The sequence below is a fragment of the Rosa chinensis genome, chromosome 5 (assembly GCF_002994745.2).
Source record: "Rosa chinensis cultivar Old Blush chromosome 5, RchiOBHm-V2, whole genome shotgun sequence".
Taxonomy (NCBI): Eukaryota; Viridiplantae; Streptophyta; class Magnoliopsida; order Rosales; family Rosaceae; genus Rosa; species Rosa chinensis.
The window spans coordinates 20,840,477-20,855,451 of NC_037092.1; the positions used below are offsets into that span (position 1 = coordinate 20,840,477).

A 14,975-nucleotide genomic window follows, 5' to 3' on the forward strand; every position below is an offset into this window, starting at 1 on the left:
TCAACAATTTAAATGCAATGTTTAGGTCATACAACTTTAGAAGGCAAATTAGTATAGGCCAAATGTCTTTGTAATTAAAATTGAAATTTTTTTCTTATGTCCACACACATCTATTGATAGAATATTTACAAACGTGATGTGAAAAAATAAGCACGTTTCGCGGTTGTCACGCCATTGGTCAACTAAGAAGACATACAAGTGACTACAGTTGACCAATTCGATCGGATTCGAAAATATAATGAAATTAGCTATATTTTTAACCACAGTCATAGTTTATTGTAATAATCTCATCCAACGGTCGGTTTTCCTATTTTCTTTGAATTGATAGATGTTGCCATTTGGAGTGTATGATATATAAATATAGGTTTATAAAAATAACTAAGTTTGACCTAGTTGATCGAGTTAGAAACGAAAACCAAATTGGCTGGATTTTTTACAACCACCATAAAACATTACAATCTCTCCATTGAGCGGTTGATTTTTGCACATTCATTTTCCACTTCATAATTCCTTTAGAATGAGCCTCAACAATTTAAATGCAATGTTTAGGTCATACAACTTTAGGAGGCAAATTGGTATAGGACAATGTGTTCTCCTCTTCTTCAATTTCCTTCTTTACTCTGTCCATCTTTTCCTCATCGTCAGTATTAGGAGTGATTAAGATTTTTTCAAGTTCAACAGCACTCTCTATCAGGTATTTGACAACTTCAAGATGATATGTGCTAGCACCATATCCTACATCATATGCCACTAGTTGCACTACCCGGAGATGTTGTTGGGAACATTTGGCGGCTTTATATTTTATCTCTCTTCTCAAAGAAAATGGTGGTTCCAACTGCACCACAGATACAAGTCAGTGTACATGCAACATGAACGAAAATATACTGATGAGTCAATAGCTGCCAAGTAGAAATACTTACAGCGAACAAAAGACTCTGCAAGTTAGGACTGGCGTTGATGAAAGAAGTTAATTGAACAAGAATGGAATCATCTTCTGTGTAGGAACATAATTCCAAATGCTTGAGACTTGCTAGTACAGGAAACACAAGATCTTTCTTGTAGTGTTGAACACGATTTCTCTGGAAGCTCTGAAAGCCAACCAAGGAGTAAGTCACATACTGCTATAATTCAACAAAAGTAAAGAAAAACAAAAACAAAACATGTACTAACCCCTATATGATTTAGTTTGAGGATCTTTAAGTGAGAAAGACAGCATGAGAGTTGAGTGAAGGCAACCTCTATGCGATCTTTATGGGAAGGCATACAAATTGATACCTCCACAAGTAGTGGCACATTTCAAAGAAGCAGGAGAAAATTAGATATAAACCCAAAAATATAAGCTTCTATTGAGAAAAACCCATAGATATTTTTCTTTCAATTTACACCCATTCTACATAAGCAAACCTTCCATATAGAGTATATGTCTATAATTAATAGTTTTTCTCATTCTTTGATATACCTAATATGCCCTTCTGATTATGGAGAGTCAAAAAAAGTATCTTGCTTAATCTTATCATCCATTTGAATTTGAAATATTAAGCTAACAAATCAATTCATTTGGACTTTAATTATCATAATCAATTACGTCCTTAATTTCTTCCTTACTTTATATTTTGATTACTGACTTGAGTATATATTTCTACATATGCTCATTATAATAGTAGTTCATTTCCAGCACAAATTTCAATTCTTGTTTTCCTTATATGTAGGTATTTTCTTTTCGAATAGAATTTCAATTTTCTTTTCCTTGATGGGGTCAATTATTGTTTCAAAAGATGGAAAGAGATTTGGATTCAATCACTGGGAGAAAATGTTTTTCTTGCTTGCAAGAAAGGGCGAGGGGCAAGCAGGTATGATACTTCTCACTTGTGTCTATGAAGAACAACTAAAGAAATGTTCTTAAAGAAAAGAAAAGGATTATATTCAAGATGGGGTCAAGAAATGGGAAAAAAAAAATTTGTTATTGTGTTTTCACTCTTAGGCTCACATTCGGTGCCTCTCTATATTCTCGAAAGATTTCTAATTGTAAGGTATGTATCTTGTTCTTGGATTACTTTCTTCTTCTTTTTAGGTATATTGTCATATTAATCTCATGATAGCTTTTTACTCTCAACCACTACATTTCTAATTTACCTACTAAGTAATTAGATGAAAGTGAGGCTTGAATACCATAAACCTTCAAGCTAAAAAAAGAACGTATCTTCTATAATCATAGGTATAATATAGTAGAAAACCTAATAAAGAGGTATGATACAACAAAAAAAAATTGTAATATAGAGATGTCTGTGTCATACAAAAAAAAAAAAAAAAACCTCCTATATATCAGATATATACTTGAAATCAAATTAACTAGAAAAAGTGTTTTGATGATCAGATACCTAGCTTATTATATAGGTATACTCATATAGGTATAATATAGAGACTTTCAACCTAATAAACATGGTCAACTCGCAATGATAGAGTACCTAAGAAAGAGGTTGATGTTAAAAATGATTCTAATAAATAGGTTGATATGAAAATTTCTAGAAATCAAGTTAGCTAAACATACCAGTCTAACTTTAGGTTGTAATTTTAAAAAAAAAAAATACGATCTATTAGTTGGGTTAAAAACTTTAAACTTCTACCTTTAGGTTAGGTTGCAAGTAAAACAGAAAGTTACTTTTAAAATAGAAAGTTTAAATTATCAAAAAGTAAATATCACATTCACTTAAATCTATATAACTTTTGAATTCAGAAAATTATGCATGTAAAAAAAGATCCATAATTCTAGCAATTTATGATGAATTTAATGAAAATTGCGATAATAATGGGACCACTAAAAAGATCTACAATTAAGGTATTAAAGATGACGTTAATTTTGCTAGTTGATTTATGTTTGTCAGATTTAAATTATGGCAATTTGTGTAATTCTTTGAAAAATGAAATCTAATATTTTATCCTAGTTGGCAATAATTGGGTGTAGATTGAATAGAAATAATAGGTGGGTTTTTTCATTAAATATTCTAAAAATTGGGTGTATAATGAAATGGCCCAAGAAGCAGATTCATATGCTCTCCGGCTCTCCCTTGTATATAAATGAAATGAGTTTTGCATCATAAATCTCAATGCTTTTGATGTTGCTACAGTCTTGTACGAGTAGATACTTCAATGCAACCGATGAACCAACAACTCTTAGATCAATCAAGGATGGGGACTCACACACTAATAGTTGTTCAAGAACGGTACAATTAGACAAGAAGTACTCGAGAACTTCTCCAGCCACATTAACACAATTGAAATTAAGAACCTTAAGGGACTTCAAACCGATGCATGCACAAGGGCCTTGAATTGGAATATGATCGTCACACAAGTGTTTCAAAAGGTAATGGGGGAAAGTATACATTGGAGGAACACAACCCCAGACTGAAAAGTCCAGCTCCAGTGTTCGAACTCCCTTTTCCATTGCAAATTGAACCCATTTATCAATGGAACTTGCAAATTCTTGATTTAGATGAGAACAAACCCTGAAATGTTCAATGCATGGAACATTATGCTGTTCCACCACACTATTGATCCAAGGGACAAACCTACTGATTTCAGCTTCTACTTCCGATTTGAGGTTGTAGGACTTGGAAGATATATAGCTCCATATGAAACTAGAGATGGTTGGGGCACAATCAAAGTTAAGAGTAATAATAGACGCCCACACGCGCCGCCATCGTTTAGAAAGAACACTAGTAGCTTGTGCTTCCTTCAGGGGCAATAGAGAGAGTATACTGACTAAAATTTCATCAGGCAACACACTGATTCTGTCCACCAACTTGTTTCCAGCATTATTTTGCTTTCTGTTCCTCAATTTGCAATCATTCTTGAATTAATTGACCCAAACCAAAATAAAAACAAAAATAAAGGTCAGGATTCTAATGTGGAACATCTTGGATAGTCCTTCACGATTCCCTTAATTATTGAATTTAGTTTTTCAGAAAAGCATAACCAATTTAACCCATTCTAATCATTAGAGAACAAAACAGAAGAAATTAAACGAAAATGCACATTGACATTTAGTACTAATTAGATATCTGTGCAGAAGAAAGACACAATCTTTCAGTAGTTTTACCTCGTCTTTGACAAATTGAGAAGTCGGTTGGCGCACCCTTTTCTTCATTAAATAAGGTCTCCAGCCTCCAACGTCTCGCCGATGCGGTGGCACGTGGTATTGGAGAAGGTGGCGGTTTATCAATTTAGGGTTCAATGAGATTAGTTTTGACTGGAAGCGATGAAATGGAAAGTCCATTAGAAATGGGCGGGAATAGGATTCCGGAAACTGATGAAACCGGAATTTTGGCGGCAAAATATTGCGACGTGTCACTATCTTGTTGGTTAATGGTAGTAACTAAGTTACTAGTCGGTCCAAAATTAATAAGAGCTAAGTTATCTATCTATGACAAACCAACAGCCTCATCTATGCCATTGTTCTTCGATAAGCCTACGAGGTTCAAGTCAAGAGCAATGTACTTTTCGTTACATAATATGAATCTTCGATGTCATGTCATGCCATTCCGGTGGATTAACAAGCACTTGATGATCTACCGAGCCTCTAACAATGTAGTGCTGAAGTTACTGGGTGAACACAGGTCACGTGACCTTGATGATGATTCGGGAAGAGTCCGTTCAGTGTAAAAACCAGGCTGCTTTGGCAAAGGCAGCACAACATCATGACTGCCCAACATTAGTACCACAGATGACATGCTTGGTCTATCTTCAGGTACTTGCTGCACACATAACAGACCCACATGAAGACACCTTAAAACTTCGGATATGGTATCCGGATCACATAATGTCTTCTCGATGAGTTCCAGTGGTACATTTTGAGTCCATAGTGTCCATGCCTAAAAATAAATTCACAGCATATGTTAGTAGGATGTACGCATCAAGCTGCAATGTTATGTACCCTCTGTCACAGTAAAATCGTCTTCAAAACTTACATGTCCAAGAAGATTAAAATCGTGATCTGGATGACAAAATCCCCTGTTCTTCTCCCTACTCAATAACTCAATCAGCACAACTCCAAAGCTAAATACATCTGATTTCGTCGAGAAAATTCCATCTACTGCATATTCAGGCGCCATATAACCACTGCAACATAAAATGTGAGTCAGAAAGAGTTTAAAACCCAGCAGAAGGTAGAATGCAAAACATATAATATGTCTTAGCAAACTACTTTGTACTTACTATGTTCCAGCCACTTTATTCGTATTGGCTTGACTTTGATCAAAGCTAAATGTTTTAGCCAGGCCAAAATCTGAAATCCTTGGGTTCATGTTTTCATCTAGCAAAATATTACTAGGTTTCAGATCTCTGTGAATAATTCTTAATCTCGAGTCTTGGTGAAGATAGAGAAGCCCTCGTGCAGTTCCGTCAATAATGTTGTAGCAGGAAGGCCAGTCGAGCGATTTCTGTCTTTCCTGATCTGAACAGTTTTTGAGCATGTTAAATATCTCAATGACTGAATAAATCCTAGTGGATTAAGTAAAACCAATGGATGATGATATGACTGTAAATCCATGTAGTTGAATTTGGAAAGGATCATACCAAATATAAAGAAGTCCAAGCTCCTGTTGGACATGTATTCATATATTAACATTTTTTCATCATTTTGAATGCAACAGCCCAGAAGCTTTACAAGATTACGGTGCTGAAGTTTGGCTATCAGTAGAACTTCATTTTTGAACTCCCTCATTCCTTGACCAGATTCCTTGGATCGCCTCTTTACAGCTATTTCTTTCCCTCCTATCAATGTACCCTATTGATCGTTGTTCATAAAAGTCATGAAATTTATCATAAGAGTAGCGCATTTCAATTTGCATACAATTGCATTACCTTGTACACAGGTCCAAAACCGCCTTGTCCCAGTTTGTTGTTGCTTGAAAAGTTTTCAGTGGCATCAGCTACAGTGGTAAAGTCAAATAGCGGTAACTCCATGTCTTCCCTTCCTTCTTCACAGTCATCCATTTGGCAATCCAGCAATCTTCTAACATCTGAATTGTGGATATCTTCAGCATTATTATATAGATGTACACATTTGCAGTATCAAAAAATAAAAGTAATCCTGTACTTAAATTAGATTTATGCAATATTTAATAGTAAAAGAACCATGATTTAGATTTTTGAGCCAGAATTTCAACCATGTATTTGAAACAATCAGAGTCCATCTGTGAGAAGTTTACCTTGATTTCTGAGTTTCTTGTTCCGTTTATACAAGAAGAATCCAAGTATTAGCATTCCCACTACAAGAAGAGCAGAGCTGATTACAATTCCAGCTTGCCTACTCTTGTTGGACTTGCTCTTCTTCCCAATAGCATCTGAAAGATTACAAGTAAAATGTACATGATTTGAAGAGCATTTCTCATAATGCAGTTAGTTGTGATTCTAAGACTTGGCATAGCTGCAGATAAGATCAGTATGGCCAACTGCGGCAGAAACAACTACCACTTTTAGGTAGACAAACATGTAGTTCTCTCTGCTCAGGGCCATATTGCTATTCTGCTCCGTATCTGCTGCATCTAGGAAAAGGTCAATAATGCTATCCACAATTTTCTTTTCTTTTTTTGGGGGTGGGTTGGGGTGGTGGGGAAGGACAAAAAGTTCAAAAGCTACCTGTGTCTGAAGAAGCTATTCGTATATAGAGGTCTTGAGAATCAGAGGTAAATTCTCTTATGTCAGTGAGGTTTCCAAACCAAAGCAAGCAGCCACTTCCTCCTTCCCTGACATCTAAATTTGCATAAGCCGTACACGAGCAGTTTCTCAAACACAATTCCTTGCATTCCTTGAGGCTCATGCTCTTGTCATACCAGGAAGAAGATGTGTCTGGCAATTTAAATCTACTATATATTAAGAAGTCATCTCTATCACTGCAAACTAATGGAGTCCTTCGAACACATCCATCAGACCAATGTGAAGAGTTCCACTTTTGTGGAGATTTAGGTACAAATCCTTTCAAGCATGCACACATGGGGGCTTCATTGACATTACAATTAGCATTAGCCCCACAAAAAGCGTAAATTTCACACTGATCTGCTTGGCTTGCAAAGAAAGGCTCCCAACTATTTGTGTAGTCTATCCATGTTAACCACTGTGTAGTGCCATATGGATTCATTACATATCTAGAGAACGTAGACCGGTTGAGGAGTGTGTACTCATAATAGATTTCTGTCTCATTCAACACAAATAAAAACTCAGATATTGGATTTGGCCTCCTTTGATATCCAGTCAATTGAAGGCCGTTCCATGATCCTGCTCTAGTCAGTATCTTAGCTCCCTGAACTTCAAAAAATTGAGGTAAACCACGAGGATCCATCCGTAGTGAAAACTCTCCTTGAGCAGGATCATCTGTGCTCCTCCAGGACGAGAGATACCTGTCTAAACCATTAACTAAGTTCCGGCCAAGTTTCATTCCTGGTAGTTGTGTGTCACAAGGATAATCAAAACTCTGCCAAAGAAAGTAATCAGGGCTAGTATCATTTCCATCTTTCACAACAAGATTTCCCGAATCCAAGAGTTGCAAGACTGGATTTCCTGCAGTTCTTGATGAATTGGTTGACCATACAGTGCCATTTGAGCTATTGAGAAGGACTAAAACTCCCTGATCAGTGAGCTTTAAGACTCCTGAAGAATCATTAACCGGTGTTTCTCTGTTGGCTACCCACACAACTATGTCAGTAGAGAAAGTGTACCATATTCCCAAGTATTGGCCTTTCGACTTACCAAAGAATCCCAGTTCAAAGTTTCCATCAGCAGAAACTAGAGTTTCACCATCTCTAATATATTGACTTGGAGTGATAGCATCTAGTGCAGTTGTAAATGGGGTTTTTACGGAGGAGAAAAAGAAGTAGCACACAAAAAGGGTTCTAAAGGCTTGCATTGATCTCTGATCAGAATGTAATTTTCTTACTGAAAGAAAGTAATCCATAATATACGCAGAGAAGTTGAAACAAGTAAAAAATGGAAAATGTCAAGCTTGCTCTATATATACATACCTGGAGATGTATTTGTATAATTCTTCACAAGTTCATAGTAATGGAACAATTATAGAGGAGTATGTCAAAGCTGGGATTTATCAGTACGTTTTCTCAAATGCAGATGCTTCTACTACATAATCAAAACATGGATGGTCAAATTAAGAAAGTAATATGCACTATGTTTAGTCTCTGGTTCACATTCTGGTAGACAACAATTGATATGCTTTTATATGAATGTCCGTCTTTTTCTTTCCAGGAGTATGAAGTATTTTTAATTTTTTGAGTTTCTTGACTAACACGATAGCTTGTTGTAAAAAACAACTTTAGTCAGAACTCAGAAAGAAACTCATAAACTAATAGTCATGTTATTCACAGGGGAAGACAATGAAATTGACATCCGATTATTAAATTGACTAAAACATATCAGAAAGTGGATTACTGACCCTTAACAGAATTTTCCAAGAAACTCATAATGACAAAGACCTACCTCCCAGCCATCATTATTCATGAAGCTTCAATTCTGTTTCAGAAAACCCCAACGCGTTTCTGTATGCAAAACGTACTCTCCAACCTGAAAGAACCGGATGGAGATCATGTCAAATACTCCATGTTTCAGGCTGCATTTTTCACAAGACTAAGCAGAACATAACTATACCACAAGCAAGCAAGCAAAAAAAAATAAATAAATAAATTTCTTGAGCTATAGAAACCTCTGAAACATTATTTCTAGAGCAGACATTGCTACATGCCAGACCAATATAGAACACTCCTATATATGTACCCAAGTACAAGCTGCACAACTCTGTGGATGGCTCTAGCAATTTCAGCTATAGAAAAACCAGGACAGGTCAAGCTCAACTGAAATTCAACCTTGTTAAATAAATGAAATACCTACCCAGAATAAAATAGAAGAAGATGTCATCATTGTCACAATACTAGTTGACACAAATTGATCAAAACAAATTCACACAATCCATGACTTCCTTCCATACTTCATTCACATTTGCCCTGCTTTGCTGAAAAATCCGGAGAGAGGCACGTGAGTCCAGGAAAGGTCACGTGCTCCTTTCTTTTCTTCTAGTATTGAGTTATTGACCATACCCAAATCCCCTAAAATATCTAAAATTGCAGAACCCTAAACCTCAACTTTCTCCCACAAATAAAGCAGCAAAATTTAATGCTTTCAAAGCTACCCACGAATGTCCCATCTCACCTGAGCCTGAGGTTCTTGAAGATTCACTGTAACTCCGGTGATCTACAACGTGCCCGCCAGGTGTTCGATCAAATTCCTGAACCAGACCTGCGTGCATGGACCCTGCTAATATCGGCCTACACGCGACGTGGGCTGCTCAGGGAAGCTATAAACCTCTACACTTCACTCAGAGCCCGGAACATTGCTCCTGACAATCTTCTGATCCTCTCTGTTGCCAAGGCCTGTGCGGTTTTGGGTGATCCCAGAAAAGCTACAGAGCTTCACGACGAGGCGATTCGGTTCGGGTTTCATTTGGATGTTGCTTTGGGCAATGCCATGGTTGATATGTTTGGGAAGTGTAAGAATGTTGATGGGGCGAGGCGGGTTTTCGATGAAATGCCGAGGAAGGATGTGATTTCTTGGACATGTTTGTGTTCTTGTTATGTTCACTGTGGGATGCCCAGGCAGGGTTTGGTGGCTTTCAGAGAGATGGGTCTGAGTGGAGTGAGACCCAATGCGGTGACGGTGTCGACGATCCTACCTGCTTGCTCTGAGTTGAGGGATTTGAATTCGGGGAGGGAGATTCATGGGTTTGTGGTGAAGCATGGAATGGGAGGGAATGTGTTTGTAAGCAGTGCACTCGTCAAAGTGTATGCTAGTTGTGTGAGTATTAAGCATGCGCACCAGGTGTTTGATAAAATGTCTGAACGAGATGTTGTGTCTTGGAATGTGCTTTTGACTGCGTATTTCTCCAATGGGGAATGGGAGAAGGGTATGGCTCTGTTTTGTAGGATGAGAAATGAAGGTGTGAGATTGGATGGCGCTTCGTGGAATGCTGTGATCTGTGGGTGTTTGAATAATGGGGAAACTGAACAGGCGCTGAAAATGCTTGGGAAGATGCAAGAGTCGGGGTTTAAGCCGAATCAGATAACAGTCACCAGTTTGTTGCCGGCGTGCAAAGATTTGGAGAGCTTGAGGGCAGGCAAAGAGGTTCATAGCTACATCTTTAGGAATTGTTTGATGGACGACTTGGCAAGTACAACAGCTTTGGTTTTCATGTATGCAAAATGCGGAGAGTTGGAACTTTCAAGGAGGGTGTTCAATATGATGCCGAAAAAGGACACGGTTGCTTGGAACACAATGATCATTGGAAACTCGATGCATGGGAATGGAGGAGAAGCATTGTTGCTATACAGAAACATGTTAGAATCCGGGGTGAAGCCGAATTCTGTTACTTACACTGGTGTTTTGTGTGGTTGTAGTCATTCGCGGCTGGTTGATGAAGGCATCAAGGTTTTTTATTCAATGAGGGATCACTTGGTAGAACCTGATGCGGATCATTATTCGTGTTTGGTTGATGTACTTAGCCGTGCTGGTCGCGTAGAAGAGGCCTATCAGTTTATACAGAGAATGCCTATGGAACCTACTGCAGGTGCTTGGGGAGCATTGCTTGGTGCCTGTAGAGTGCATAGAAATGTGGAGTTGGCAAAAATCGCAGCAAGCCGGCTGTTTGAGATCGAACCAGATAACCCTGGTAACTATGTATTGTTGTCCAACATTTTTGTTACTGCCAAAAGATGGGAAGAAGCTTCAGAAACTAGGAAGCTGATGAGGGACAGAGGAGTCACAAAAACACCAGGTTGTTCTTGGGTTCAGTTGAGAAATAGAGTCTACTCGTTTGTTGCTGGCGACAGGAGTAATGAAAATAGTGAAAAGATATACAAGTTTTTGGAGGGAATGGGTGAGAAGATGAGATTGGCAGGGTTTGTGCCCAACACGGATTTTGTTCTGCAAGATGTGGATCAAGAAGAGAAAGTGGGGACTCTTTGCAACCATAGTGAGAAGCTGGCTGTTGCTTTTGCGATACTCAATTTGAATGGGGAGTCAACAATTCGGGTTTTTAAGAATTTGAGGATATGTGGAGATTGCCATAATGCCATCAAATACATGGCAAAGATAGTTGGTGTGAGGATTATAGTTAGAGATTCATTGAGGTTTCACCACTTCGATGATGGAGATTGTTCCTGTGGAGATTTCTGGTGATTTCCAGGATATAGGTCAATGAGCGTGGTTACATTTTGTAAGATCAATGTCATCCAGAGCTATAAGCACTGGAATCCCTAGATGGATTAAAATTACACCTGTAAATGACATAATCCGCTAACATAAATAATAACCGAAGTGGATTATTGTTATGTTTCAAACTTTGGATAGTAAAATTATAACAAGATAAGCCTTTGTAACTGGTATTGATTAAGCAGCAATAAAATCTTCTTGAGCTAGTCTAGTTCCATCAAAATCTACTTTTTCACAGGCAGTATGACTTGAAAATCAATGACTTGAAAATAAAACTCATGATTTTAAAATGCAGAGAAGAAGCCAATTGTGGCAAAAGACAAAATTTTTCGAATCTTTGGAATTGGATTATGGAACAACAAATTAAACAGTCGCCAGATGATTCTCAATATCAGCTTAAAACAAATATTAAAATTGGGCTTAACCTCAATCCAAGACTTTTTGCTGTAGATGCCCAAAAACCATTATGATGAATGAACAGCCAAAAGAGTGAAGGCAGTTGCTTGCAGAAGAAGATTGCTGAAGATAGAGTCGCCATGCCTCTAAAAGAAGTCATGTTCATGTTCTCAACTCAACGTGCCACCAATTGTGACTTCGTGTTCTCAAAATTGTGTCCTGGTGCTTTAAAAATCGGTGATAGTGTTGCAACAGTACACAAATTTTTGTTAGTTGTCTCCAATATTTCAATGGGAGTGACAAAGCTTCGTATAAACCATCGCTGAAAACAGAATTCAACAATCCAACCTGAAAAAGCTGGAGATCATGTAATTCAAGCTACGTTTCACAACTCAAAAGGCCAAGCAGAATGACCACTTCAAATCAGAGAAACGGATTTTTATCAGAATGAAAGCTACGTACTGAAACATTAATTACTTCTAGAGAAGAAATTATTATTTATATACCGTATCAGTACAAGTTATTCAACCCCCATATGCATATTGGCTCTGGCCATAACCATTTCAGACTCCTTGCATTTCAATACAATTAACTAAATTCAAGGCCTAAACATATAATGAGGAGTATCTTCATCAATCGCAAAATAAGAAGTTTGCTTAATCTCAGTCTCTTATTTTCTGGATTGATTTTAACAAGACTACCTGTTGAAAATTTGGAGACACAAGGCTCTCTCTTTTATGTTTGAAAAATGGTCAGTGCGGCTGCCCTTAAGCGTTGATCATTATTGAAATTGCAGAATACATGGGGAACATTATACCTGAACCCCAAATTACAATAAACATAAAGAGCATATTCCAAAATAAAAACAGAAGTCTCTACGAAAAGTATGTATTCTACCATGCACCAAGTAGAGAAGAATGCACTTTTGGCTACTCTATTCGCTTTACAAAGGTGATGACATACCGGAAAGTAAATGCTTACTCGAAGCCATAATATATAAATAAGCTAAGCTTTCACACTATGTTGCCACTGAAAAATAAATTCAGTGACACTTAGTTTCATTTTGCCACTAGGAGGTTGCGACCATTTGACAAAGCAAGGAACTCGCCGCCTAACTAGGGCAAACAAGACACACAAGGTGTGCAATCCGAGACAGAGACCACGTCGCCCTACTACAGCTCAGTAGGGACTTATTTCCGGCATAAAAGCCGCATACTACTAAAAGGAAACAAATTAAAACAGAAAAAATAAAAACCAACCACCAGGGGCCCAAAGATGTAGCCCAGGCCCAGAATCGAAGTAAAATGGCTAAGTGAACACATGGGCCTAAGAGTCTGGCCCAACCCAACACAGCCCCACTTTGACCCATCACCGCTGCCTCATCATCAGCGCTGCCGGACCGCCGGGCCACCGTCCTGCCTCATCTTTTTTTTATTTCTTTTTTTTTTTTTTTTCCTTGTTGAGATAAGACGGGGAGACGCAAGGCTCTCTACATACACATGTAACCAACTCGATAGATAGATGGGAATGGGATGATCGAAGCGGTCTTTATTCACGGGGCCAACATAATAAGTGCCATCCGTTGGATTTGTCAAGCGTACTAAATGGCAATAATCAATTATGGCTAGTAATTCCTTGGTCTTCTTCCAGTAGCATATTGGCATCACACTAATAAGAAACCCCGAGTTTTGGCACACGAATCTAATCCTAGTCCAAGACTCCTTCACACCATATTTTTCCATAACCCAACAGGAGAACTCGAATCCAAATGGATAAGATTCTAGTAAACAAAGACACCCTCCAAGAATACCAGTTGTGAAGTACTTATAATCTCCGTCGAAAGATTCAGGTAGGGGCAAGTTTGAGAACTTGCCGTCTGCTAAATCAAATGCAGCAATGAAAGGAGGGTCCTCGTCTCCCATGTCCTCAAGTAACCAGTGAAAAGCTCCGTTCAGAGGATCCCACTTCCTCCAAGAACACAAATCATATTCGTCAGGTATGTTTTCAACTCTTTTCCATGACTTGTTAGTTAACGAAAACATGAGCACAACGCCATCATCTAAAATAATCTTGACCATCCTGTAATCCTTGATGGAAGGAGCATAACCAAATCCGTGTAAGACTGTACTTTTTCGTTTTTTTTGTTTTTTGGTTAACACTCTTTCTGGAACTCTCATGGACTCCCCTGTGCTAGGGTTGAATATGAACAAGGCATCCGGTTGAGGCATGATGCAGGCCAAACCATTAGAGAGACCAACCATCTCAAGCCTAGTGCCGGGTTTGCCCTTGAGTGGAAAATCAAGCGACGAGGGAGGCATATTGTCATCATCTATAGCTGCTTCAGGGTCCAAGGAAGAGAGTGAAGCGGTGGTACCGAAAATGACTTTGTGCTTCTGCGTTCGGTTGAGTTGAGTGTCAATGAAGTGTGGTTTAGCAATGAGATGGAGCCATGACTTTGAGACGCACTTGAGTCGACACAAAGACTTGACAGGAAGTCGAGAGAGTATCTCTTCAAACATATCGTCTGAAAGGTTTGGCATGCCTACCTCACTTGACATTGAAACTTCAGATTTGAGCAACTTCACGCCACCTAAATTCTGTTACAGAACCCAAGAGTTACTAAGTAAAATCAAGGAGTTGAGGGAGCAATAGATTAACATGCCCCTGTATAGACTCCATCTTTCTCATTCTTTTTTTTTTTTTTTTGGGTCTTGTTGAGAAACCATAAACAGACTGTGAGTTTAATGGTTTAGTTGTGGAGTTCAAGTAATTAGATTTTCTAAGAACACTAAGGGTATGTTAAGTAAAAGACAAGATTAAGAGAGGATCCCAATCCAAAAAATAGTCTATCTAACAACATTCACAATTGGCTAAGCATTCACAGAGTGCAAATTCAAAATCGGACGAAGTTGATTTCTAAATCATGGACTAAACATGCATGGTCTCTACAGCTTTATAGTTGATGTCCCAATATCACATATAACAAATCAAAAAACTTTATTATAAAATTTTGAGATGAACCTGTATTTCATAATGGAAATAGGAAGCAGCAGCAGAAGCAGGCAGAAAAGAAAGAGCGCCTGACGACCGATATTGCGTGATCAAATAAGCGTACAAAAGTTGATCATCATATTTATATAAGATTTTGGTTCTTCTAAAAAAAAAAGAAGCCATTCCAAAGTAGAACTCCGAATCCAATATCATCTTGAATCCACTTTTATCGTCTAAGTTGGGCTTCTTTTGGTAGTGCCTAACGAATTTTAGGCTTTTGAGCCGAATTTATTTGTTAAAAAAATAGTCTCAGGCTTAATAAC

At 38.0% G+C, this 14,975-nt stretch overlaps 4 protein-coding genes across 4 annotated transcripts; 1 reads left to right on the plus strand and 3 right to left on the minus strand.

Annotated features, from left to right (window-relative positions):
* Positions 1 to 3,043: 3,043 nt before the first annotated feature.
* On the minus strand, positions 3,044 to 4,273 carry LOC112203401 (F-box/LRR-repeat protein At3g03360). The gene is made up of 2 exons (XM_024344373.2): positions 4,097 to 4,273; positions 3,044 to 3,847 (listed from the first exon to the last, which is right to left on the minus strand). The coding sequence occupies exons 1-2, from the start codon at positions 4,271 to 4,273 to the stop codon at positions 3,044 to 3,046; spliced, it is 981 nt and encodes a 326-aa protein (XP_024200141.1).
* A 63-nt stretch (positions 4,274 to 4,336) lies between these two features.
* LOC112165694 (G-type lectin S-receptor-like serine/threonine-protein kinase At4g27290) lies at positions 4,337 to 8,536 on the minus strand. Its single transcript, XM_040507061.1, has 8 exons — positions 8,485 to 8,536; positions 6,637 to 8,127; positions 6,207 to 6,341; positions 5,860 to 6,017; positions 5,572 to 5,782; positions 5,212 to 5,449; positions 4,965 to 5,115; positions 4,337 to 4,868 (listed from the first exon to the last, which is right to left on the minus strand). The coding sequence occupies exons 2-8, from the start codon at positions 7,946 to 7,948 to the stop codon at positions 4,566 to 4,568; spliced, it is 2,508 nt and encodes an 835-aa protein (XP_040362995.1). The 5' UTR covers positions 7,949 to 8,127; positions 8,485 to 8,536; the 3' UTR covers positions 4,337 to 4,565.
* A 273-nt stretch (positions 8,537 to 8,809) lies between these two features.
* LOC112165807 (pentatricopeptide repeat-containing protein At1g20230) lies at positions 8,810 to 11,384 on the plus strand. Its single transcript, XM_024302475.2, has one exon. The coding sequence runs from the start codon at positions 9,175 to 9,177 to the stop codon at positions 11,230 to 11,232; it is 2,058 nt and encodes a 685-aa protein (XP_024158243.1). The 5' UTR covers positions 8,810 to 9,174; the 3' UTR covers positions 11,233 to 11,384.
* A 1,282-nt stretch (positions 11,385 to 12,666) lies between these two features.
* LOC121049165 (F-box/kelch-repeat protein At3g06240-like) lies at positions 12,667 to 14,730 on the minus strand. The gene is made up of 3 exons (XM_040505763.1): positions 14,683 to 14,730; positions 13,218 to 14,258; positions 12,667 to 12,690 (listed from the first exon to the last, which is right to left on the minus strand). The coding sequence occupies exons 2-3, from the start codon at positions 14,217 to 14,219 to the stop codon at positions 12,667 to 12,669; spliced, it is 1,026 nt and encodes a 341-aa protein (XP_040361697.1). The 5' UTR covers positions 14,220 to 14,258; positions 14,683 to 14,730.
* Positions 14,731 to 14,975: the final 245 nt, after the last annotated feature.

What these genes read in the sequence shown, in the direction of transcription:
- LOC121049165 (XM_040505763.1), bottom strand. Translation starts at nt 14,219, where the DNA reads ATGTCAAGTGAGGTAGGCATGCCAAACCTTTCAGACGATATGTTTGAA. An exon ending in GCACTTATTATGTTGGCCCC is followed by an intron (nt 12,691 to 13,217) that starts GTGAATAAAGAC and finishes TTTATTTTTCAG; the next exon opens with TGGCAACATAGTGTGAAAGC.
- LOC112165694 (XM_040507061.1), bottom strand. Translation starts at nt 7,948, where the DNA reads ATGGATTACTTTCTTTCAGTAAGAAAATTACATTCTGATCAGAGATCA. An exon ending in CTTGGACTTCTTTATATTTG is followed by an intron (nt 5,450 to 5,571) that starts GTATGATCCTTT and finishes AAAACTGTTCAG; the next exon opens with ATCAGGAAAGACAGAAATCG. An exon ending in ATTTTAATCTTCTTGGACAT is followed by an intron (nt 4,869 to 4,964) that starts GTAAGTTTTGAA and finishes ATTTATTTTTAG; the next exon opens with GCATGGACACTATGGACTCA.
- LOC112165807 (XM_024302475.2), top strand. Translation starts at nt 9,175, where the DNA reads ATGCTTTCAAAGCTACCCACGAATGTCCCATCTCACCTGAGCCTGAGG.
- LOC112203401 (XM_024344373.2), bottom strand. Translation starts at nt 4,273, where the DNA reads ATGGACTTTCCATTTCATCGCTTCCAGTCAAAACTAATCTCATTGAAC. An exon ending in CTCAATTTGTCAAAGACGAG is followed by an intron (nt 3,848 to 4,096) that starts GTAAAACTACTG and finishes AATTAATTCAAG; the next exon opens with AATGATTGCAAATTGAGGAA.